Source organism: Balaenoptera borealis, assembly GCF_965194805.1.
Source record: "Balaenoptera borealis genome assembly, chromosome: 7".
In the NCBI taxonomy this organism is placed as follows: Eukaryota; Metazoa; Chordata; class Mammalia; order Artiodactyla; family Balaenopteridae; genus Balaenoptera; species Balaenoptera borealis.
The window spans coordinates 18,982,720-19,008,664 of record NC_138864.1 but is presented as its reverse complement, the minus strand read 5'-3'; the positions used below and the strand labels follow the sequence as shown (position 1 = coordinate 19,008,664).

Sequence of the window (25,945 nt, the reverse complement as noted above, 5' to 3'; positions counted from 1 at the left end):
AACTATGATTTTTAAGAATCATAAAGTTATAGGGAAGGCAATAGTCACAGGGGAGGCTGTGACGAAAAATCAGCAGGTTAATATCCAGTCAACATGGTTGACTGAGCTGGCGCAGAAAGATGCCCAGTTTAGGTCTAAATAAAATACTGAATAAAATAACTCAATTTTTAAATTTCAACAACTTTTAATTTAGCTGAAAACGAAGGGAAAGAAATACCTAGGACAGAGAAGCAAAAGAGGAAACTGAAGTCATAGGCGTGAGCTGACTGGAGCAGAAAGATTTCATTGGAGTATTAGAATGGAAAACAAGCCTTAACAGATGTGGCTGGGATTCTGATATCTACTTCCCTGTAGGTCCACATACTATGGGGTTGAGAGTCCATAATTCACAGTTAGCTGCAACTACTTGTACACTGCTGGAAATAAAGACGGGCTGTCGCATTTCTGAAATGGAACTATAAACATTTGCCCTCCAACTGGTTTAGTGGCAGGAGTGACGTGCTTGTCATCCATAGGAATTCTATGTGGATAAAAAGTCACTGATGAGAAATTCAAGTCCCAGAATTGTGCTAGTCATAGATATGGATTTGGATTTTCTGCTAAGGGAAATAGGAAATCTAAGCTGAGAAATTAACATACATATCATCTGGTGGTCTAAATATTGATGGGCCAGGCAAAGGCACATGGGACATCATTGTGTAGCTATGCTTCCGCAGTCCTGTCACAGGGGCTCATACTAAAAGCAATCCCTGCTGGATGCAAACTGTTATATATAGACTGGATAAACAACAAGGTCCTGCTGTATAGCTCAGGGAACTATATTCAATATCCTGTGATAAACCATAATGGAAAAGAATATGAAAGACTTCTCTGGTGGCACAATGGTTAAGAATCTGCCTGCTGATGCAGGGGACATGGGTTTGAGCCCTGGTCCGGGAAGATCCCACATGCCGCGGAGCAACTAAGCCTGTGCACCACGACTACTGAGCCTGAGCTCTAGAGCCCGCGAGCCACAACTACTGAGCCCGCGTGCTGCAACTACTGAAGCCCGCACCCTAGAGCCCGTGCTCTGCAACAAGAGAAGCCACTGCAATGAGAAGCCTGCGCACCGCAACGAAGAGTAGCCCCCGCTCGCCACTAGAGAAAGCCCACGCGGAGCAGAAAAGACCCAACACAGCCAAAAATAAATAAATAAAATAAATTTAAAAACAGAAAAGAATATGAAAAAGAATACATATATATATGATAACTGAATCACTTTGCTATACAGCAGAAATTAACAAAACATTGTAAATCAACTATACTTGAATAAAATTTTTAAAAAAGCAATCCTTGCTAAAAATTAACTCACAGGAAAAGTCACAAACACCAAAAAAAAAAAAAAAAAAAAATCACCATGAAGAACAGTCAGCTGACCCAGTGCATTGGGTAGACTTGTATCCTAAGAATAAGAGAAAACAAAGTAAGCTGAAAAATGTTAAGGTAACCGTAAACGATAGAATTTACACGGCATGAAAAGGAGAGTATGTTTTTTTAAAGTTACTTTTAAAATTTCCTGATATAAATTCTGCAAATGACATAATGAAGTAAAACACACACAGACGCGCACACACACCAAGGTTTTACAAGACAAAGAAAGATGGTCCAGAAGAACTGTCCCAGGTTGGAGAAGTGCAAGGAGAGGACAACTAAATGTAATGTGGGACTCAGGATGGAATCCCGGACCAAGAAAAGTTCATTCTTAGGAAAACGGAAAAGATTTGTACGAGGTCTATAGTGTAGTTAACACTTTATCAACGTTAGCTTCCTGGTTTCAATAATTATACCATAATTATGAAAGATGCCAAGCTAAGGGGAGAGGGTATGGTAGCTCGGGATACTACTTTTGCAATTTTCTTGTAAGTCTAACTTGATTTCTAAATGATTTTTTTAAAAAGAAGAGCAGAGGTAGGCGCAGGAGGATTTGGAGAGACCGGCTGGGCTGGACCTTGGCGAGCCCTCCGCTCCAAGCCGAGGCACACAGGTTTCATCCTGTACGTGGTGAGCGGCCGTGGCAGAGACACGACGGAATCTGCGCGAGCGAGCGCACGCTGGAGGCGGAGGGGAGAGGCTGGGGGCGCCCGGACGGGAGGGGGCAGCAGGAAGGGGACGAACTTCGGGGCCAACTGCTCTGTAACCGCTGCCCAGGTCTGCGCGCTGGAGTCGCGGTCCTCGGGTGGGGGGACAGGGCTCGCGGGCAGCCGGATGGGTGGAAGGAAACGTTGGCGCCCTCCGCTTCCCGGCCCATCCTGGTATCCATCCTCTGCCTGGTCCTTCAGCGGGACCAGCCGGGGCAGAGGCGGCCTGGGAGCCCGGCGCCCCCTCTCCTCCCCCTCCCCCAGCCCCGGTCCTGCGGGGCGCCCCAGGGACTTGGACTTGGCTGAACTCACCCCGCTGAGACTCAGGCCTCGGTAAGGGAGGTGATTTACATCCCCCTTTAGTTCGTGTTCTTGAAACACCCCAATCTAGCAACTAGAGGAGGAACCCACACCCGTTGCTGGATGTAGTCTTGTTTGTGGTCACTCCTTTGTTTCACACTAGTGTCCGCTGGAACACACGCAGTCAGACCCGCAGATAAATGACCCTGACCCCCGTGAATAGGGTGTTTGGGCCTCACTGATTTAACAACTGCGGAAAGTTTACGTCTTGGCCCAGAGCACACTAGTGGCCTTGTTCTAAAAATTAAATCTTGGCGTGGACCCAAGAAAGATCCGTGAGCGCGTTCATAGACAATTAACATGTGTGCACGCAGAGAGAACACTCCAGTATACTGCAGGCAAACAAACAAAACTCTAAGAAACTGTGACTCCTAACAGTTCTTTTTTTTTTAGAAGCTAATGCTTTATTGCCGGTTCAGTCCCAGGAAATCTAGAGTGAAGGACAGTGGGTGCATTACTGAGCTGGCCATAGTTTCGCAAAACACGCAACTGGTTGCTCATCTTACGAACACCTTTTTAAAAAAATGTTCATTTTTGGGCTTCCCTGGTGGCGCAGTGGTTGAGAATCTACCTGCCAATGCAGGGGACACGGGTTCGAGCCCTGGTCTGGGAAGATCCCACATGCCGCGGAGCAACTAGGCCCGTGAGCCACAACTACTGAGCCTGCGCGTCTGGAGCTTGTGCTCCGCAACAAGAGAGGCCGTGACAGTGAGGGGCCTGTGCACCGCGATGAAGAGTGGCCCCCAATTGCCACAACTAGAGAAAGCCCTCGCACAGAAACGAAGACCCAACAGAGCCAAAAATAAATAAATAAATAAATTTAAAAAAAAACAAAAAAACACCAGCTTAAAAATAATGATAATAATAAAATAAATAAATTTTTAAAAAATGTTCATTTTTTATACAATTTTTAAAGGTTACTTTCTATTTACAGTTATTAAAAAATATTGGCTATATTCCCCGTATTATACAATACATCCTGGAGCCTGTCATACACCCAATAGTTTGTACCTCCTATTCTGGTAACCACTAGTTTGTTCTCGATATTTGTGAGTCTGCTTCTTTTATGTCTTACTTTGCTTCAGAATTACTGGGAGAGAAAGATACTACGGCTGCTGCAAGCATTTAACACAGTGCCCAGCCTGAAGAGTTCTTCAGAGACCCTGGCTTCTCTCTCTCCAGAAGAGGGGAAGGTGCATAATCCAATACTGCTGAAGGAAAACTTCTGCAGTGCGTAAGATGCGGCTTGAATGAATAAAGAAATAAAGAACATTATTTAAATTTCCTTTTACATGTTTTCTATTTTTCTTCCCTCTTTCATGTGATAGTGGATACATGGCAAGCAAAAAGCGAGAAATCCAGTTACAGGTGGGCATGACACATCAACAAGTCTTTACTTGGTGCACTGGCCCTTGAAGACCTTTTGACAGCGCCTTCCTTTTTGCAGGCGGCCATCAATAATCAAAGCCTGTGGGAGGAGATGCTGCAGAACAAAGGCCTAACAGGTACTGGGGCTCCGCAGGTGTTTGCCATCCGGAGTTGGATCCAGGGCACCTCCAGGCACCCCAACATGGAGCACCGCTCCCCGCTTCCCAGAATAAAAAGCTGCTGTGTTTTTACCCTGCCCCTGCCCCAGAGATTGGGATAAGCTGCTACTCTAGACTCTTTGACTCTGTTCTTTCACAAATATTATCATCTTCTAGTGATCGATGTTTACCAGGCCTGGTGTGGACCTTGCAAAGCAATGCAAACCTTATTCAGAAAATTGAAAAATGAGCTGAACGAAGATGAAATTCTGCATTTTGCTGTAGTAAGGCTTTCATTTCCATTAAACTATTATTTTCTTGTTACTTTATAGTCTCTTTAAGGACTGTCTTAATTTGAACAATCTGTCAACTCTTCAAAATGGACAGTGTTTAGTTAGCAGTTTTACTCTATATTTAGTTCTACTGGATCTGAGAACGAATGTAATTTTTAGCCCATTCCTATAATACTAAGGTTATTTACCATGGTTGTGAACGTTAGAAAAACATAAAAATGGTTATCTGTCTATTGCCATACTTCTTTTCACTTGACCATGTGGTGTGTTTTCAGAATAAGGGCTGTAAATGCCTTTTACTGGAAAGCATTGGGTAGGACTCTGGTCATTTACCCAGTTAATTGTGAAATGGTAGCAATTTTACCCTCCCTTATTTGCCTCCCAAATGTGACAACGGATTAAAATATTACAGCCAAACTCATTAGACCCCAATGTATCGATTATTCAATTTATCCATGTCAGATTATCAACTGCTTAGAGCTTTGTTGTCTAATATGATAACCATTAGGCATAAATGGCTTTTGAGCACTCGAACTGTGGCTAGTATAACCAATGAACTGAATTTTTAATTTTAATTAATTTAAATTTATATAAAAAAACAGATACTCCATTCGGTTATTGTAAAACTTTTAAAATTATTTGGGACAACTTGGATATATGAATCTACCTCTTTTACTGTAAACTTTATGAAACCTAATTAGAGACCAATTATTTATGATTAAAATTTGGCCCACAAATTGAGATGTACTCTAAGTGTAAAATACACACTAGATTTTGAGGCCTTCATATGGAAAAAGAATGTGAAATATCTCAGTAATTTCTTACATCGATTACATGTTAAAATGATCATTTTGGGATATATTGGATGAAGTAAAGTATATTATTAGATTATTTTCACCTGTTTCTTTTTTAGTTCTTAAATGTGGCTACTAGAGAATTTAAAAGTATATATGTGACTCACATTCTAGTTCTACTGGACAGCAACATGTCCAGACCAGTTCATTTCGTCACTATGTCTATACCACTGGGAAGTGCTATAAAATCTTTGCAAAATATGTCCTATTCATAATGCTACCATCTGTTGAAATTAACAACAAAAAATTTTGTTCCTCTTCTGTTTGAGCACATCCAACTGTAGTACATTCACATAGATCGATACTATTTTTCTGCTATGACCAGCTCATCCACAGTGAAAAAAATTTGTTTAAGTCTCCAAACCTCTGTTGGGCGCAATGGAGGGGCGCCCTCTGCTGGATACTTTTTTTCCTGCAGTTTATCAGGGAAAGGGATCCTTTCTGAACTTGTAAGCTTAAGTCCAAAATTGAAACCTATGAGGTTCATTACCTATTGAAATCACCCTAAGCTGAATGGTCAGTACAAAATTTTTTCTATTATGCGCTCCTTTAAAAGACTTGAAGACTTGTCCTAACATTGTGCCTATACATATAAAAATTCAGTAAATGTTTTACATTATAGTTTTTAAGGAATATTATTTACCAAATGCTTTAATTGTTAATACTTTATTATAATATAAAAATTGCAATGATGATGGATAGACTACTTTTAAATGTAATCTTGGCTACTGTCTTTTAATATTATAGATTAGTTCCTTTCAACAATAGAGCCTACTTTTTTAAAAAGAAAGAGAGAGAGAGAAAGAAAAGAAAGAAAGAAAGAGAATGATGTAGAATTCAATATGCCAAAAAAAGATTACAACACAGCCCCTCTGGCTGGCTGACACAGGGCTGAGGGACCTTGGCTCGGTTCCACCCTCACCATCCTTGGCCATGGTTGAGGAACCTCTAGAAATCCCTGTTTGAAAACAATCGCCTTAGGTTCCAAAACAGAACTCTTATGTAGAAGACCCTACAACATAACGTATCCTGACAGCTGGCCCAAGGGATGTTATGTTAATATGCAGGAACATACTATTACTTAATATATAGTTGTTGGTAATCAATTTAGGACAACTTGAAATTTGTGAGAAAACTTTAAAATCAAAGACTTTGAAATCTGACAACCAGTTTATTCAAGAAACATTTAGGAAGCTCCTTTTCATGCATGGCCCTCTGCCTGATAAGGTGGGGGGGGGAGACATGTGAGGGCGAGTATAAAATATCGTATCTCTGTGCATGCAGCTCTCCAAACAGAGATGAGCTAGGTCCATAAAATGGCAGTACAATATAGAAAGGAACTATAGGTGCCTGGAGAGAAGGGTAGTGAAGTGCTATGTGGAGGGGAGATGATTTGCAGCAGGAGGGTCAAGGCAGAGTTCTTGGAGGAACACTCAAGCTGGGTTGGAAAAGGAAGGGCAGGAGCAGATAACAAGGGGGAAAGTGCAGGTGGTGTAACGCAGACCACAGGAGATGAGTTTAGCTGCAGGTTGGGTAAAGATGAACAGTGAGAAGTAAGGTTGAAGCCAAATGATGCAGGGCCTGAACTGCCAGAATGTGTAATTTGATTCTAAAAACAGCTATAACATACTCAGAAAATGCTGTAGTAAACATAAAAAAAAGTATCTCTGCATTTTTTGAATACAGTACATCAAATGACTTGAGTGTAGTGTCCTTTGTTATTATATGAAATAATCTTTTTCAGGCGGAAGCTGACAGCATTGTGACTTTGCAGCCATTTAGAGATAAATGTGAACCTGTTTTTCTCTTTTGTGTTGTAAGTCTATTTATCATCTCAAGTTTATTATCAGATTCCAATTTACAGCTAAAGAGCAAGTAACATTGTACAATTACTGGAACTGTTTTCTGATGATAGTAACTGTAGACTTTTTTTGCCTTAAATATGCTTGTCAATTAAAATATTTATAACTTGACCTGTAGGAGCTCATAACAGATTGAGAAGATTAGACTACCACATATTTAGTTGATCAGGGAAAAGAAAAATAAAATGGTATTTACCTTTCTTAGGGAAATATCAGAGACTTGTATGATGAATTATTACTTACAGGAGTGAAAAATTGGAAATGTCTTGGGTACCCAGTGGAAGAGAATTGGTTATAAATATTCATGAATACCAATACGAGGAAATATTTGTATGATCACTATCTTGTAATGTATATTGCTTTTATCTCTGTATTTACAAATGCATAGAAAGAAGGCAGGTAGTGTATTCACCAAAATGTTAATAGTAGTTTTCTATGTATGGGGAAAGGATGTGTAATTTAAATTTTCTTCTTATACTTTTCAATATTTTCCAAATATTCCAAGATAAACACAACTTTAATAATCAGAAAAACCTTATAAGTGCTGTTTTCTAAAAGAAGAATATCTGGGTAAGTGCTAACTTGTGTGATACAGAGCATAGCTGCTACACAGCTAAAGAATTGGGATAGTAAGGAAACACCTCCCAGAGAGGGTTTGGACTGTTCTCTTGCTGTTGAAAAGGCATTTTTTGATATTATAAATAATTATTAAAAAAACACTTCTCAGATGTAAGTTTTGCTTTTGTTAAACAATAATCTTACAGCTATTTCTGGAAGGTGAATGACTGTGTTAATTGAATTTAAAAAATTACACTGTAGGTCTTGCTGTCAGTTGGCTAGGAATTGGCTAGGAAGGATTTGATGATTTACGTGAGGGGTCAGCCAGCTTATTTGTAACGGGCCAGATAGTAAGTATTTCAGCTTTGCAGAAATACTATCTCTGTATTGGGTCATCATTTGCTGACCCCTGGCCTAGATGGAGTTTAGGTAACTGCATGAGGCAGAAATGGGCTTGGCGGGCTAATGGGACAACGAGGAGGCTTTAGTAGCAGCAGCAGTTGGGAGCCTGGCACTGAGGAGGAGAAGCTGGGCAGGTGGCCACCAGGTAGAGTCTGCAGCTCTGGGGCGGCCATCACCTGCTGAGTGAGTCAGGTCTGAGCAGTAGAGCCATGCCCACCCTGAAGACTTCGGCACGTGGCCCAAAATCCTCCTTTCAACCCCACGTGCTGCCATCACTCTGGGACTTCAACATCCTGGCCTCTTGATTCTTCACCTACTAACTGTCAATGAAATTTCCAACGCACCTCTTCCAGTCACGCCTCAGACTTTGTTATCACCCGTTGCTCCATGTTCAATGTTCTAACTTAAGAATCTCCATGGGGAATTTAGTCAATATTTTATAAAAACTGCAAATGGAGAGTAACCTTGAAACATTGTGTAAAAATTAAAAATTAAAAAAAAAAAAAGAATCTCAATCTGTGACCACAAAACCACCTCTGCAGTGGGCAGCATTCTTAGCTGACAGCAAATTCATTCCAGCATCTCAGCAGGAAGGGCTTTTTCAATGGATATTAGAAAGCTCTTGGAGGTTCCTTTTAGTGGGAAATGGTAAATAGAGTGTCAGGTTTCATTCAAACCTTTCTCAACTGGAGCCTTCTTATTGGCCTTTGAATATGATTAAATCTTTCCAATGAAAAGAAATAATACCTCTTTTCGATACCATGCCCCTCTCCAGCTACCTACCACTCACCTCTATGCTTTACCTCACAGCTAAACTGCTCAGAAGAGTTTCTGTATTTATTTTCACTCCAGTTCTTCTCATCCCATTAATTCTTCAACCCATTCAATCTAACTTCTTTCTGATTATTCCACCAAATTGGCTGTCGCTAATGTATCCAGTGACCAGCCTGTTGCTAAATATAATGAATGCTTTTAGGTCCTCATCATTTTGTACCTCTCAAATGTAGTAAATGTGGTGACCATGCCCTCCTTTTCGGAACATTTTCTTCTTTTGGCTTTTGTGACTTGGTTTTCCTTTTGCTTCCTAGATGCTACTCCCCCTCCCGCTTTCTCCTTTGCAGGTTCACCTTTCTTCACGCAGCCATTACATATCGGCTTTATCATGCTATATACTCTCCTTAGAGAAATTCTTCCACACACAGTTTCAATCATCACCTCACAGATCAATAACTCAAGTTCATGTCTTCAGCTGAATCCTGTACTTTGAGCACCAGACCTGTGTATCCAACTGGGCCCTTGATCTCTCCTCTGGTGTCTCAAGGGCATCTCACAATGAACTGGTCCAACAGCGGACTCCTCGCCCTCCCCACCCCCATTGGAAACGTTATTTTCTAGTGTGGCCTCATTCGGTGAATAACATCTCAACTTACTCAGTTTCTCAAGTCAGAAACAGAAAAGTCATCGTAGTGACTTCTCCTTAGGTCACACCCCATCCACACCATCCACGTCACACCTCATCCACACCAGACCTTGGTCCTGTTAATTTCACTACCCAAGTCTTTCTCACACTCGTCTTCTTCTTTCCATTCTTTCCACCTCCAACGGCACTGCCGTAGACTGAGCAACCAGCTCTCTCATCTTTACCTCTAGAATAGCTTCTGATTTGCATACAGCTTCTGCCGCTCCACCTCTAACCCTTTCTCCATATGGTAGGTAAGGTGATCTTTACACAGATCTTTAGCAGTTCTAATTGTGATCCCTGCCTGTGTTTAAACATTCCAAAGGCTTCCCACTGCACTTAGGATAAAGGCAGCATCCGCCCATGACCCATGAGGCTCTGCACGGTCTGGCTCCCCCTAGCGTTGGGCTTCGTCTCACACCAGGTATCCCCTCACTTTCTCCACTGGCCTTCTTATTTGCCACATTCCCTTCCAGCCGTAGGACGCTTGTGGCTCTGTTCCTTTTGCCTAGAATGCCCTTTCTTCTCCTTTTTATTTCTTAACCTATCCTTCACATTTTAAATTCCTGATATTGACAAAGTACCTTTGCTAATGTTCTTGATCGGAACAAATTCTTATAGATGCTCCCAGCTCTTTGTACCTCTCTTGGTGGTACCTCTCATGGTTGTTATCTCAAATGTGTTCGTGGGGTGGTTTTTTTTTTTGGTAATTTAATTACATTAGGTACCAGGACTATTATTCCATACCATCACGCCTGATACAATGCTAGTAAACTGGTGTTTAGTAAATATGTGTTGAAAGACAGACAAGGGGAAATAGTATCAAAAATAATTAGGGGGAGTAATGTTGGGAGGCCTGTACAGAACCATTAAAATTTAATGCAGCGATGGCCTGTCTTTGGTTGTAGGAGGACAGATAAATTAGAGGTAGAACTCAAAGAGCTGGATTTACCAAATGGACATACTTTTATATCACTAATACTTATTTTAAAATGACTAATTAGAGTAGCTAAAAAGGGATTGGTGGGTCAGGGTGGGGTGACTTAGTCCAGTTGAAGTGTTAATTCTTGACCTATCCTGAAAATGAGTTTCCTTCCTGCTTTTGTTTCCCCTTATAGAATGGCAAAATTGTTGCAAAAATCAAGGGTGCAAATGCACCACTTGTGAGTCAAAAAATTATTACCTTGATCAATGAGGAGAGGAAAATTGCAGCAGGTGAAATGGTTCGCCCTCAGGTAATACTTTGGATTACTGATAATTTTATTTTTAAAAATTAGTTTTAAAAAAAGATGCATTACGTCTTTTTTTTTTTGTTTTCCTAAAGCATTTTCCCTAGTTTTATAGCCATCTAGGTGTCTAAATGGTGCAACCTTTTTTGGGAAGTATTTTGGCAATATGAATCAAAGGCCTTAAAAAACACATGTATCCTTTGACGGAGCAATTACACTCCAATAATTTTCCTTAAGAAGATAATGAAACAAATATAGAAAATGCTGTTTATTTCAGTGTTGTCTATGTTATTAAAAATTTGGAATCAACCTAAATGCCTAGCAACAATGACCAGATGACATAAATGTCTGTAATTTATGTCATAAATTATACAAATTCATACAGTGGAATATTATTTAGTATCTTCTAGCTCTGTTTATTGATATGGAAAGAGGGCCAAGATAGACTGACAAATGAAAAATAGAGTATTATACTTTAATAGGATGCTTAGAATAAGATCCTATGTGTGTGAAATGTATTACCTAATAATAAAATATTTTAAAATTAAGAAAGGAACCATAAAGCATGTAGAGATATGAACATAATAGCATAAGAAAGTAAGCCATATCGGAAAGTGATCAGAAATATAGGGAGATAAATAGGAGTGATTGGTGTTATTTAAACACACACACATGCACACAAAACAACAAACAACAAAAACAAGAAACAAAAATTAGAGACTAGCTGAGAAATACTGAAAAATAGAAATAAAGAGAAGGTATAGGCTCAAGCTTGTATTAAGTATTTACTATAAAAAAGCATCAGTTTAAATCAGGAAAGGATAAAAAACTCACAAAACAAACTTAGTAATATTGGGTTAACTATTTGTACAAGAAATCTGTATTATTTCCTCATATACATAAACAAATTTCAGACGAATTAAAGAGCTGAATGTTGAAACAAAGCATAAAAGTATTAGAAGAAAATATTGGAAAACATATATCTTGTCATAGGTTGAGAAAGGCCTCGTAAGTATAGTATAAAGCAGAGATATCAAAAAAGAAAAAATTGATAGATTTGATTATTTAAAAGTTTGAATAAAATGTAAAAGGAAAGCAGCAAACTTGGAGAAAAGCTTGCGCTGTGTATCAACGTGCTAATATCCATAGTGTGTACAAAGTACTTTAAAAGCATTAAGGAAAAAAAATGAACATTTTGATGGAAAACTGACAAATGACAAATATGGGGAATTTACATTTACAATAGTGATTTTTCTCACCCAAGGACATTTTTCTTTACATTTTCAGGTTTTCTTGTTTTTCAGGGAATCTTCGCCCTTCCTTTCTCTCTGTCTCCCTTCCTCCCTCCCTCTTCCCACTCCCCCTACTTCTTTTTGAAAATTATAGTAACTAGGAATTATTGTGGACTTACTGTTTGCTAAGATTTTCAGAAAGATATCCTCATTTAATCTTTTACATCCCACTTTTATTGATATCATTGACAACTAACATTTTATTAGTTTAAGGTATACAACATAATGATTTGATATATGTGTATACTGGGAAATGATTACTACACTTAGTTAACATTTCATGTCACATAGTTAACTTCTTTCTGAAAAATTTTTTCATGATAAATTTTAAGATCTACTCTTTTAGCAACTTCCAAAATATACATGTTATTACCTATAGTCACCATGCTGTATATTACACCCCCAGAACTTATTTATCTTTTACCTGGAAGTTGTACCTTTTGACCTCCTTCACCCAATTCCCCTACTCACCACCCTCCATCTCTGGCAACTACCATTCTGTTCTCTGTGCCTATGAGTTCATTTTTTCCAGATTCCACATATAAGAGAGATTATACAGTATTTATCTTTCTCTGACTTATTTCACGTAACATTAATGCCCTCAAGCTCCATCCACGTTGCCACAAATGGCAAGATTTCCTCCTTTTTTATGGATGAATAGTATTTCATCAAGTATATATATATCATATATTTATCCATTCATCCATGAATGGACACTTAGATTGTTTCCATATCTTGGCTACTGTAAATAGTGGTGCAATGAACATGGGAGGGCAGATAACTTTTTGAGAGAGTGATTTCATAGCTGGTCATAATAGTCTCTTAAGATCTTTTGTGTTTCTGTGGTATCAGTTATAATGTCTCTTCTTTCATTTCCAATTTTATTTATTTGAGTCTTCTCTCTCTTTTTTTTTTCTCTCACAGTCTAGCTAAAGGTCTGTTTTGTTTATTTTTTCAAAAACCAGCTCTTAGTTTCATTAATTTTTTTTCTATTGTCTTTTTAGTCTCTATTTTATTTATTCCTGCTCTGACCTTTATTTCCTTCATCTGCTGACTTTTGCTTCATTTTTTGTTTGTTTTTTCTAGTGTCTTAAAGTGTAAAGTTAGGTTGTTTATTTGAGATCCTTCTCTTTTCTTAATATAGGCTATGAACTTCACTCTTAGAACACTTTTGTTACATCCCATAAGTTTAGGTATGCTGTAATTCCATTTTCATTCATCTCTAGATTTCTTTTTTTGGCTCTTTTGATTTCTAATTTGACCCATTGGTTGCTCAGTAGCATGTTATTTAATCTCCGCGTATTTGTGAATTTTGCAGTTGTCTTCTTTTAATTGATTTCTAGTTTCAGACCATCGTGGTTAGAAAAGATGCTTGATATGATTTCAATCTACTTAAATGTTTTGTGGCCTAACATATGATCTGTCCTGGAGAACGTTCCATGTGTGCTTGAGAAGAATGTGTATTCTGCTGCTTTTGGATAGAATGTTCGGGATATATCTGTTTAATCCATCTAGTCTAACATGTCCAATGTTTCCTTACTGATTTTCTGTCTGGATGGTTTATTCATTGCTGGTTCTACTGAATCCAGGGACACCAGCCCTGCTGGCTGCCAGAGCCGGGCTATCAAGTGCTATGCCCTTGGAGTAACAGCCACAAAAGCCAGGGTACCAGATGTGCACACAGGCTATCTTCACAAAGACACTAGTGACCTGGAGCGGGGCAGAGGGAGAGCATGAAGATGGCTCCTGCTGGCTTCCCTGGTCTCTGGAAAGGACTGCTGTGAGCCCCTAGACCTGTGTTAAATTAGAAGCCTGATCCTCAGGCTATAGCTTATCAGATTTCCAAATAGTCCCCTGCATTGAGCCCTGGGGGGACAGCCACAGGGAGTCCAGCACAAGCCAAGCCTGTTAGGAGCTCAGTTTACTATAGTCTGGATGCAAGCCCCAGGGCTTTTACAGCCAGGCATTTGGGGGCCCCATCTCTCAGTTGGAAGTCTTAAAACTGGGGTCACTAGATGTTGGGTTAAAGCCCTTCAGTCCTCAGGGAGATGCTGGGAGTTGTGAGTTCCCTCTCAATTGTATGTTGCTGTGCCGGGGATGGAGTTTAAGCCGAGACTGTCACTCAGCCTCTCCTACCCGATTCGGTATGTGTTCTTTTCTCATTTGTCTGATATGTAGGAGTCACTCAGTTATTTTCTGGATTTCGTTCAGAGGGAACTGTTCCACAAGTAGCTGTAGGTTTGGTATGTCTGAGGGAGGAAGTGAGTTCAGGAGCCTCCTATGTTGTCATCTCGAATATGAACCTGGAGAAAGCTTATGAAGTATTTATGAATGATAAGACAGGCTTAAAAACATTATGTCCTTTCCTTAGAAACAGGCAACTAGTAGGAGGTAAAAGCAGAATTTGAAGTCAGGCAGAACGACTCTTAAACACATTCTTCTAATTGCTATACTGTACCCAGCTTTCTCTATGTGTGCTCTGTACGGTGGCTTTATTGTTGTTATTCTCGTTGTTCTTGCAGAATGACATCCTGTTTTAATGAATAATAATGGGTATGTAAGAAATTTATTAATATCTTATGTTTACTTTATATTACTCCATTTTGTGGACACTTCTGTTATTTAGTTTTCTTATCAATCGCCTTGTCTAGCGCAGTAATAGTAATAAAATACAAGGCACGATGTGAGCCACATACGATATTCTACTAGTCAATTAAAAACAATAAAAAAGAAACAGGTGGAATTAATTTTTAAAACATCGTTTCTTACATCCAGTATATTAAAAAGATTGCCATTTAAAGATGTACTCAATATAACTTATAAGCTTTTGCACAGCAAAGGAAACCATAAACAAAACGAAAAGACAACCTATGGACTGGGAGAAAATACTTGCAAATGATGTGACCAGCAAGGGCTTAATTTCCAAAATATACAAACAGCTCCTACAGTTTAATAACAAAAAAACAAACAACCCAGTCGAAAAATGGGCAGAAGACCTAAATAGACATTTCTCCAAATAAGACATACAGAGGGCTAACAGGCACATGAAAAGATGCTCATCTTTTAGATTACTAGAGAAATGCAAATCAAAACTACAATAAGATACCACCTCACACTGGTCAGAATGGTGATCATTAAAAAAATCTACAAACAATAAATGCTGGAGAGGGTGTGGAGAAAAGGGAACCCTCCTACACTGTTGGTGGGAATGTAAATTGGTGCAGCCACTGGGGAAAACAGTATGGACGTTCCTTAAAAAGAGCTACCATATGATCCAGCAATCCCACTCCTGGGCATATACCCAGACACAACCATAATTCAAAAAGATACATGCACCCCTATGTTCACTGCAGCACTATTTACAATAGCCAAGACATGGAAACAACCTAAATGTCCATTGACAGATGAATGAATAAAGAAGATGTGGTACATATATACAATGGAATACTACTCAGCCATTAAAAAGAATGAATTAATGCCATTTGCAGCAACATGGATGCAACTAGAGATTTTCATACTAAGTGAAATAAGTCAGAAAGAGAAAGACAAATAGCATATGGTATCACTTATATGCATAACCTAAAATATGACACAAATGAACATATCTATGAAACAAAAACAGACTCACAGACATAGAGAACACAGACTTGTGGTTGCCAAGGCGGGGGATGGGGGAGGGAAGGATTGGGAGTTTGGGATTAGCAGATGCAAAGTATTATATATAGAATGGACACACAACAAGGTCCCACTGAATAGCACAGAGATCTATACTCAGTATCCTATGATAAACCATAATGGAAAAGAATATGAAAAAATAATGTTATATATAACTGAGTCACTTTGATGTACAGCATAAATTAAACACAACATTGTACATCAACTATATGTCAATAAAATGTTTAAAAAAATATGTACTCAATGTAAAAACTAAGGTATTCCAGATTTTTTTTTTCAAACTAAATCTTTGGAATGTGCTGTGTATTTTTCATTTATGGCACATCTTAATTTGGACTAACCTCATTTCAGGTGCTCAAATATAGCATTATGTGGTTAGTGGCTGCCCTGTTTGTCAGGGCAGGTCCAACAAATACAAGGCAGGTCACTTTGAAGTTATAGCTGGCATAATTATCTTATTCCTGACTATAATAGGAGTGAATGCTTTCAGTGTAGTTATTTCCAAACATTTTTGGGTCTATATTCCATTGAGAATCTGAAATTCTGCAAATCTCTTGCCCCTGAAATGTATATATGTAAATATATAAACCTTTCAGGTTGTTTATAGAATCGCGGAAGCACTTTCAGGACTTCTCCAGAAATTAAGAATCCCCCATCCTTCCTAGTGTTTTACTCTATAGTAGGAAATTGCCTATTGTTTTGAGAAAGGCTTTTTTTCCCCATAAGTTAAGGAAGTATCTTTCTGTTCCTAACTTACTAAGAGCAATGGTCAGGAATGGATCTTGAAGCTTACAAATGCCCTTTCAATCTTTAACATAATAATTATGTCTTTATTGCTTTCTTACTTGTTAATCTCTGCTTCTTTCTTATTTTATTCCTTGTGCTCTTAAGTTTTAAACATTTTGTTTTTAAGCATTTTCCATATAGCATATATGCGATATTTCTCATTGTCTCCCCACTCTGTTTATTCCTAATTTTATTTTAGTGGGAAGGTTGGGGAAAAGTAGTGTTAGATAAATGCAGGCACATTTCCACTTGACTTTCTATCCCTTGGATTATAAATATTGATTAAAAACAAAATTTCTAAAAACTCTTTCACTATCGTATTAAAATATAACTGTTTTATTTGCATTCCTTTTCCATAGTATCATGAAATTGTGTTTGCAGACTCAGATTCAGAAGATGCTGGGGAAGCAAGCTATGAAAGTGTTGGTAAGTAAATTGACTTTAAAATAATAGCGAGGGAAATTGTGTACTTGGATGCTCATTACAGCATCACTTGCAGCAAAAAGCTGGTAATGACACCAGTGTTAATTGATAAGGGAATGGTAGGATCAATGATGATTTGTGCGATACTGGATTCAGCTTAAAAAGCAATCTCTTCTGCTCCCCTTGCCTTGCCTTTGGTCTCTGTGCCTGGGGCCTTTCAGAGGTTACCCTCGATCAGGGGCTCCTGTGCCCTGTGAGTAATCTGGACAGAAGTTTCCTCTTATTTTATCCTTCATCATCTTCCAAAAACTTGTAAAAATAATTTCTTCCTTGATGGCCCACACTCCTGGTTTACTTTAAGATGAACAATTTCCTGCCTTCATTGGATTGTCCGAGTGGGCGTGTTAGTGTGTGTTCATACCCTGGAGGGAACAGAGGCAAACAGCTTGCTCAGTGAGCTATTCTGCACTAAAAGCTCATCATCAGAATGTGTAGATAAATGTGGATAAATTCATAGATGGTAAAGCCATAGTTCTGTAATGTTTGCTTGCACTGAAACTGTAGTCACTAGTGATACTGAGCTGGATGGTTCGTGGGTGCGATTCTAATGCACGTGAATTGTATTAAAATAACTAGTGCCGGGAATTCCCTGGCGGTCCAGTGGTTAGTAGGACTCTGTGCTCTCACTGCTGAGGGCCCGGGTTCAATCCCTGGTTGGGGAACTAAGATTCCACAAGCTGTGTGATGCGGCAATATAAGAGAAAAAGTAGAGTCGAAGAGAATAGAATAAAATAAAATAAAATAAACTAGTGCCCACCTACTCTTTCTTTTTTGGCCTACTGACTACAAACTCTTGTGAATGTTTCTCCTGCATGCAAATATAGGAACTGTACTTTGCTTCTAAGTAGAAACTCTTTGGTAGTTGCAATGCCATAATAACAAAGCTGTTGATGGACAAAAATTCACTGGACATTAGTAGTTTACATACATTTCTAATTGCCAAATCCTTCATTCTCTAGTTTGTGCCAAGAAAATGAAATTCTTCTATCTTTTTTCCTAGACCAACTATACAGCATTGCCATTATCAAACCCAATGCTGTGATTGCTAGAAAAGTTCAAGAAATTAAAGAAAAAGTAAGTGATATTTCCCAACAATAGTTTAAATTAATTGTAAAATTAATTTTTAAATTAATTGCAAAAAAACAATCCCTTAATTTTCAATTTGGAGACAAGTTTATCATTTAGAGTAAAACAGAATATAATGAACTTCTGGTTCATCTGAATGAATGTTTTGAATGTTTTGTCTTCTTTGAATGTTTTGTCTTACAAAGGCTAGACCTACTCAACATCCTTATTTAAATAACTCTGCTCTACCAGCATCCAATATAAATGATAAAAATTACAGTTCTTGCATTGGATTGTAACAGATTTCTTTGTGTTTAGTTGTTAGCAGTGCAGACTTGTTTAAGCTCACATCAGCTTGCTTTATTCCCTGTGTGTTGTCACAAACGTATGGTCCTTTTTAGATACACGATAACATGAGGAAGCATTTAAGGTTTTGCTTTTAGAGCCCAAATAAAAAATATTTAGAGCAAAATTGCATTCTAACCCAAAGGTCAGCAGACTTTCCCTATAAAGAGCCAGACAGTAACTATTTTCAGGTTTGTGGGGCATGTGATCTCTGTCACAGCAGTTTAACTCTGCCATCATATTGAGAGAGCAGCATTAGACGGTAGATAAACAAATGGGCATGGCTGTGTTCCAGTCAACTTTGTTTCCAAAAACGGGTGGCGGGCCAGGTTTTGACTGTGGGCTGTGGTTTGCTGACCCCTGAACAAAGATGTTGTGTTGAAACAACAAAATTGTATTGAAATTTGTAAGAATGTTGCATGTGCTACAGAGGAGGTCACATGGGGAACCATGTCAGGATGGGCTGGGTATCTCTTGATGAACTTCCCATCATGCATTCTTTCTTCAGCCAAAGCAGCAACAATTAAACTACTATAAAGCAGACGGTCCATTTTATACATTGTTATACTTGAGTGACATGCACACTGAATTTGTCATCACACTGAATTTGTCATTAAATTTAAAAATTTTAAGACAAAGCATGGCTGCATCTTAAATTCTATCCTTCCCTGTAATTTGGATATTTTTGTTGCCATCGGAATAAGATATACTAGATTACGAGTTACAGACTTAACAAAGGAGAGCCTTAAAAGAAGAAACTGAAAACAATTTTGAAAATAGATGGTTAAGAAGTGCCTGTAAATGTATGTCTTTTTGAATGATTCAGAAAACTATGATATCTTTCTTGGAATTCAGTTAGATTTTTTTTTTCTTTTTTCATCTTTAGACAATTCACTTAAATAATAGAAATATTGTGGAGTCTCTGGTTCAAGCCGTGAAAACGTAAATACTAGGGGGCATGAAAAGGACCTTCTTTGTTTACATATTTCAGGGCCTCTTCCAACCTCGTGTCCGATGGGTTGTGCTCAGGCACAACCCATGAAGTGCAAATCTGGGGGGTTTATTAAGCCTAGGAAACAAATGTCCTTGACTTGTGTTACCTGTGTGGTCCCACGACACATGCGGACCTGACCATGCTCTCTAATCGAAGATTATCGATGCAGAATTTGTCATAGAAGCAGAAGATAAGAAACTGCTCACTGAAGAACAAGTTAGGTACTTCTATAGCCGAAGAGCAGACCAGGTAAGAAAGTTAAAAAAGCCATTGTGTTGTGAAATACAGTGGATTCCTGTAAGTTTAAGATCCTCATTATAGAAAAACGAATGAGTCTGACCAACCAAGTAAGCTCTAGGTGTCCCTGTTGGTGTCCATATCCTGGTTAATCCAAAGATGCGGACTATGGAGAAATCTCCAGTAGAAATAGAGACAGCCAGGCCAAAGTGGATGCTCTGATTGTGTTTTGTTGGAGCGAAGATCTCTTTATGGCATGTCCTCTAACACTCCCTGCATCAGCCCTCAGGAAGTGAATATCCAGGCCTTTCCTGTAGATTCTTATCCCAGGTTGAAGGCTGCCTGTGGTAAACTTCACAGGAAAGCTTTAATCCTTCCTTTACCTAAAGGTAAATCCTTTCTGTCAAGCTATTTTTTAGATTCTCTTTTGCCTGGGGGCAGTGCTTTGTGTTAGAAAATGCAATGGCTTGGGGGCGTCAAGAGACGTAGCTTCTAGAAATGCACTGTTCAACATGGTAGCCATTAGATACATGTGGCCATTTGAACTTAAATTCATTAAAATAAAGTTAAAAATTCGGAGTCTCAGTGGCAGTAGCCACATTTCAGCGCTCAGCAGCTGCCTGCGGTTACATGTGCTGGAGAGCACAGAACATGTTGGTCGTCACAGAAAGTTCTACTGAACAGCACTTTATAATCTAGCCGCACCACTCAGACAATCTCTCTTGGCCCCGGGAAAGCGTTGGACCAGCTACATAAGCATCACCTGGGAACTTCTGAGAAAATCCAATTCCTGGGCACCCTAAACCTACTGAATCATAGAGTCTGGGACTGGACACCGGAAATCTGTGTTTTAGCAAGCCCTCCAGATGATTTGGAAGCATCCTGCAGTTTGAGAGTAGTTATTAGACTATCTTTAAGATCAGTCCCTGCCAGCTGTGAACTCTGTCCTTCACAGATGTGTTTGTTAACAGGAGGATTGTGTGTAACTTTCTCTTGCCCAGTGATCATGAAGGGGAAGATGTCCTTAACTTGGGTAGGGGTCACCATTGTACTCTATCCATTTTGGGAACCTAATAATATTATTTTTATTTTATTTTATTTTGTAGCCTGACTTTGAAGATTTTGTTTCTTTTATGACAAGTGGCCTAAGCTATATTCTAGTTGTATCGCAAGGAAAGGAAAAACAGCCTTCCTGGGATGAAAGTGAATCTAATTCTGAGACGCAATCTAAAGAACCATGGGATGACCACCAGGAGACAGCCAAGTCCTCGGGGATGAAGCAGAAGAGGGAAAGGTAGCTCCAGACCAGGAAACGAATTGTTTACAATGTGTTAGTAGGTAATGGAGTATAATGTCCAAATATCGCAAATCTGAAGACAAACGTCTTTAGGGACTTCCCTGGTGGTCCATCTGGTTAAGATTCCGTGCTTCCACTGCAGGGGTCACGGGTTTGATCCCTGATCAGGGAACTAGGATCCCCACATGCTGTACCACATGGCCAAAAAGAAAAAAAAAAAAAGACAAACATCTTTATGTCGAAGCCACAACTATTCCTTCCAGTCTAAAATTTTATATATTCAGCAAAGCTGGAGTTGCCCTCAAAGTTTATGTCAAGAGGGTTAGAAAGGGAAGAATTTCCCATTTGTCTCTCTAATGCTGGGCGCACCAGTCTGGCCTCATGGGGCAGAACGGGACCAGGCCTAGTCCCTCCCAAACCAGCCTCCTCTCCTGTCTCCACACGCCAGTTCTGCCTCTCCGTGTCCTATAGAGACAGCAAAGTACTCTGCCCTTTTACTCAAGGCAGTGAGTGAGTGGTGAGAAATTGCTAACAACTAAACAGTTGTATATTTCTGTTAACGGTTTGAAAATATACGAAAGTGAACATAAGTCATTTACAGACTGTTGGGTTTTATGCACTTGCCATTTGTGCCTTTTATTCCTCTGAAGATGCAGAAACTCCAGTGCTCACCCCATGAATTAACAGAGCCATGTCTGAAAGAAAGGTGGGTAAGCAGGACCAGGTTCAGAGTAGCTGAGTCCTGAGGCTTCGCGGTGTGTGTCTCCCCCTTCTGCCCATCTCCATTGCATGTTTAGGCTCAGCATCTCTGGAACTTTCCTTGCTGTCTTATTAATAAGCTATAGTGGTTTTTCTTGAGTAGGTCCATCTGCTGGTCCTTAGTGATGTCATAATTTTTAGGTAGCAGACAGACCCTAATATCATTAATTCCCAGTTTTAAGTGGGATAGAAGAACTCATAGGGTAAATCAACTGCTGACAAAGGGCTTTGTAAACAGTAGTAGTTACTGTGAGTTTTAAGGGAAAATGATACTTAGTGGTTAGAGAGCAGGTTTGGGTGGGAAGTGTTGGGCTCAAAAAGATACCAGATTTCATACCAGAATTTTTGAGCCATTTTTTAAAAAAAGTGTTCTGTGAAACACCATTAACACAGCTGGCATAAGAGGAGTCAGTGTTCCATTGGTGCTGTTATTCAGCTAGGTGTCTGCTGCATCCAACTTTTAGAAGCAGTTGTCTCCAGTTGTTCAATATGCACATAATAAGATGAACAATTTAAGCACTCGGCAGGATTGGGGTGGAATGAGATGTGCTGATGTTATTTTGCAAAGTCTGCAGTATTTTCCTTTTAACAGACATCCTCTTTTCCTCTGGCCTGTGTTTATCCCGAGCATTGGCCCAAGCAGGCAGCAACAAGTGGTGGGGAGCATGTTTTCCTGGGAATCAGTTTTCACAGCTCTTTTTCTGCAGACATGGCCTAACAGGTGCTGGAAACTTCCACCTGCCATTTTTTAAAGTAGATCCAGACCTAAAGGATCAAGGACATAAACTCTCATGTAGAATAAAGAGTAGATATAAAGTAAGATGGAAGGAATATAGTCAGGTATATGGCTGTTATACTAAATACGAGAAGGTTAACTATCCTGTCAAATATAGAGATTACCAGATAAAGATCAAAAACAAACTAAATTAAAAACCATATAATAATAATTGATGCAGACAAAAATCATCCGTGGGTGCTAAATCCATTGTATGAATAATATATGCATTTTCAAATAGTGTCCTTTTAGATTTCTTATTATTTACAAAGTGGAAATTGTAGCTTTTCAGTGGAGAAAACTGGGGGATACCACTCTGACCATGTTAATATCACCAATAATGGGAAAAACTGACAATGTGTACCTCCTATTGTGATGTATACTGGTGTGGTATTCCCAAAGTATCATACCCAAAATGTAATAGGAAACTATGGGGACATTCCATAGTTTGAAACCATCCAAAATGAGGAGTCTATTGTACAAAGCAACTGGCCTGGAGTCTTCAAAGTATCAGTATCATAAAAGACAAGACGCAAGAGGGAGGAGATATGGGGATATATGTATATGTATAGCTGACTCACTTTGTTATACAGCAGAAACTAACACACCATTGTAAAGCAATTATACTCCAATAAAGATGTTAAAAAAAAAAGAAATGAAAAAGAAAAGACAAGAAAGGCTGAGCCATTGTTAGAGGTTGAAGACGACTAGGCATTTCCGGCAACTGCATGCAACGTATGATCCAGGATTAGGAAAAATTACTGTCGATAGGAGAGTATTGTAAAATTGCTGAAATTTGAATATGGACTGTTCATGAGATAATAGTCTTATATCAGTGTAAACTTTCCTGAGGTATTTAGGAGGGTGAATGGTGAAAATATCTGCAGTCTATTCTTAAATGGTTAAGCCAAAACACACACACAGACACACACACCCATAGACACACACACTCTCATTGGGGGATGAGAGAGAAAGAGAAAGAACAAATGTGACAAAATGCTGACAGTTGTTGAATCTAAAGTTCATTATCCTGATCTTGCAATTTTTCTGCCAATTTATATTTTTTCAAAATAAAAAGTTTTAAAAACTGTACTCATCTATATTCTACTTAGAAGAGACAAAGAAAAATTTAAAAAATAAAGGAATGGTAAAAAAATTAGCCAGGAAAAATAAAGTATTAGAATTGAACATTAAAAGTGTTAAACTTGATAAAGAAGGACATGATGTATAAGAAAACATTTATGAAGAAGATAGTCAAAAAATGTATGCCCCAAACAACATAGATAACATATATAAAGATACAAGTACCAGAAAAACAAGAACTGGATAAAAATAACTTTATGGTCAGAGATCTCAATACACAGCAGACAAAAAAGCAAGGATATATAGGGACGGCAAATACATATTCCATAATTGTGTATAATAAATGATCTATGATATATGAAATATGAATATATAACCTCAAATCCCACAAATAAATTTGCTTTGTTTACAAAGAAAACCTTAACAAATTTAAAAAAATTGAGATCTCACCACATGCATTTGCTGATTATAATCCAATAAAGTTGGAAATAAATAATAAAATGATCCAAATGTCTTATCTATTTGAAAACATGACATGCATTCCTAAATAAGCCTTGATTCACAGACAAAATTAAAAGGAAAAATAGAAACTATCTGGAAAGCTTTACATAGAGGAAAGAAAAAAATTTTTAAACATATTTTATTTTGGTCTCCGTAAAATCCTCTCATGAAATCAAACATACATGATTTCATGTAATTGATTTTTGGATTGGTTCAATAAAGGTGGAACTAAATACATATTCTTTGATGTGATAGAGAGATATCTTACCTTTATGTGAAATTCAATTTTTATTTGTTTTACTAAACTCTAATTTACTTGTGAACATATTATCAATTTTAATTTTCTGGCATGATTATTAAACTTCACTTTATAATTATATTTTGGATTTCAACAGTTTCCAAGAATACCTGGAAAGACAACAAATATCTCAGTTTTGTGATGTTGAAGAGAATATAAGTAATACTAAGTTTATTGATGTCTTCATCCCTCATTTTAAAAAAATTAAAGGCATAAAATTAGAAAAGATACTGGCATTACTTCGACCAGCCCTCTTTAATGAAAGGAAAGGTAAGGAATAAAGTATAAATTGTTTAACTACTTTGTACATGGGATTTGAATAAGCTCTAGTATAATTATATTAAAAGATACTAGTTTGAAATTTAACATTTAAGAAAAAGCACTTGAAGTAAGAAATTTAGTTAACACTAATTTACTAATTTCTCAATAAAAATAATAAAACATTTTTGTAATTAAAATATTCAGAAAGTGTTTTCTAACCTAGGAATTTGTCAGGGTAGATTTTAACAGGGCAAGAATTCTTACATAATAAAGATTAGAAGCATTCGTGTCTGAAATGCCTTAGTTCAAAGCTTGGGTAAAACCCTCATTAATAGTGTGATTTGAAAAAGGATACTTTACCAAGTCTATTTCTTCATGCTTAAATTCAGAAGATTAAAGTGAGAAAACATAAATAAAGTGCCTGGCACTTAAAAAGTCCTAGTTATTTTTAACTTCATCCCATATTCACAGAGTAGAGTGAATATTGGCAGAGCAAGAACACAAACTATAAATTCACACTATTAATTCTTTTATATATCTAGTGTATGGAAATACAATTGATATTTGTATGTTGACCTTGTATTCTCTGACTCGCTAAACTACTTAGTTCTAGGAGCTTTGACGTAGTTTCCTTGGGAATTTCTATGTAGACCACGGTTTCTGAACCTCAGACCTACTTACACTTTGGGCTAGGAAATGCTTTGTTGAGGGGCTGTGTCATGTGCATTTTCCAATGTTCAGCAACATCCCTGGCCTCTACTCACTACATGTCAGTAGCATCTCCTCACCTCCTAGTTGTGAAAACCAAACAATATCTCCAGATGTTGTTAAATGCACCCTTGAAGGACTGAGAACCATCGATGTAGACAATAATATCATCTACAAATTAAGACAGTTTTACCTCTTCCTTTCTAATATGGACACCTTTTATTTCTTTTGTTTGCCTCATTGGACTGGCTGGAACTTCCTGTATGATGTTCAATAAGAGAGATGAGAGTATACAAGTTACCTTGCTCCTGATCTTACAGTAAAAGCATTCAGTCTTTTACCATTAAGTACAATGTTAGCTGTATATGCCCTTTATTAAATTAAGGAAATTCCTACCTATCCCTAGTTTTGGGAGCGTGTTGGTTTTTTTTTTAAATATCATGAATGGATGTTGTATTTCCTCGAAATTTTTTCTTGAGTTTAATAATATGGCAATGACTTTGATTTTGGAATATTGAACCAGCCTTGCATTCTCCAGATAAATCACACTTGGTGGTTGTATATTGTCCTTTTTTACATACTGCAGGGTTTGAATTTTCAATATTTTGTTGAGGACTTTTCTTGTAATGTCTTTATCTGGTTTTGGTGTTAGGGTAATGGGTAATGCAGGCCTCCCTCATCAAATGAGATGAAAAGCAATCACTCCTGTTTTCTAGAAGAGATGGT

The 25,945-nt window shown here is 38.2% G+C and overlaps 2 protein-coding genes across 3 annotated transcripts in view; one reads left to right on the top strand and one right to left on the bottom strand.

Moving 5' to 3' along the window:
• Positions 1-25,945, bottom strand: part of LOC309632334 (calcium-independent phospholipase A2-gamma) — a 142,712-nt gene that overhangs the window by 96,361 nt on the left and 20,406 nt on the right. The gene's annotated exons all lie outside the window — the stretch shown is intronic.
• Positions 3,813-25,945, top strand: part of NME8 (NME/NM23 family member 8) — a gene marked incomplete at its 5' end in the record, with an annotated part of 42,098 nt that continues 19,965 nt past the window's right edge. The window contains 10 exons of the mRNA XM_082400419.1: positions 3,813-3,845; positions 3,925-3,982; positions 4,124-4,287; positions 6,895-6,966; positions 10,550-10,666; positions 16,773-16,839; positions 17,897-17,970; positions 19,457-19,549; positions 20,644-20,831; positions 24,348-24,520. Coding sequence (XP_082256545.1) covers positions 3,813-3,845; positions 3,925-3,982; positions 4,124-4,287; positions 6,895-6,966; positions 10,550-10,666; positions 16,773-16,839; positions 17,897-17,970; positions 19,457-19,549; positions 20,644-20,831; positions 24,348-24,520 — 1,039 coding nt within the window. The remainder of the gene's footprint in view (positions 3,846-3,924; positions 3,983-4,123; positions 4,288-6,894; positions 6,967-10,549; positions 10,667-16,772; positions 16,840-17,896; positions 17,971-19,456; positions 19,550-20,643; positions 20,832-24,347; positions 24,521-25,945) is intronic.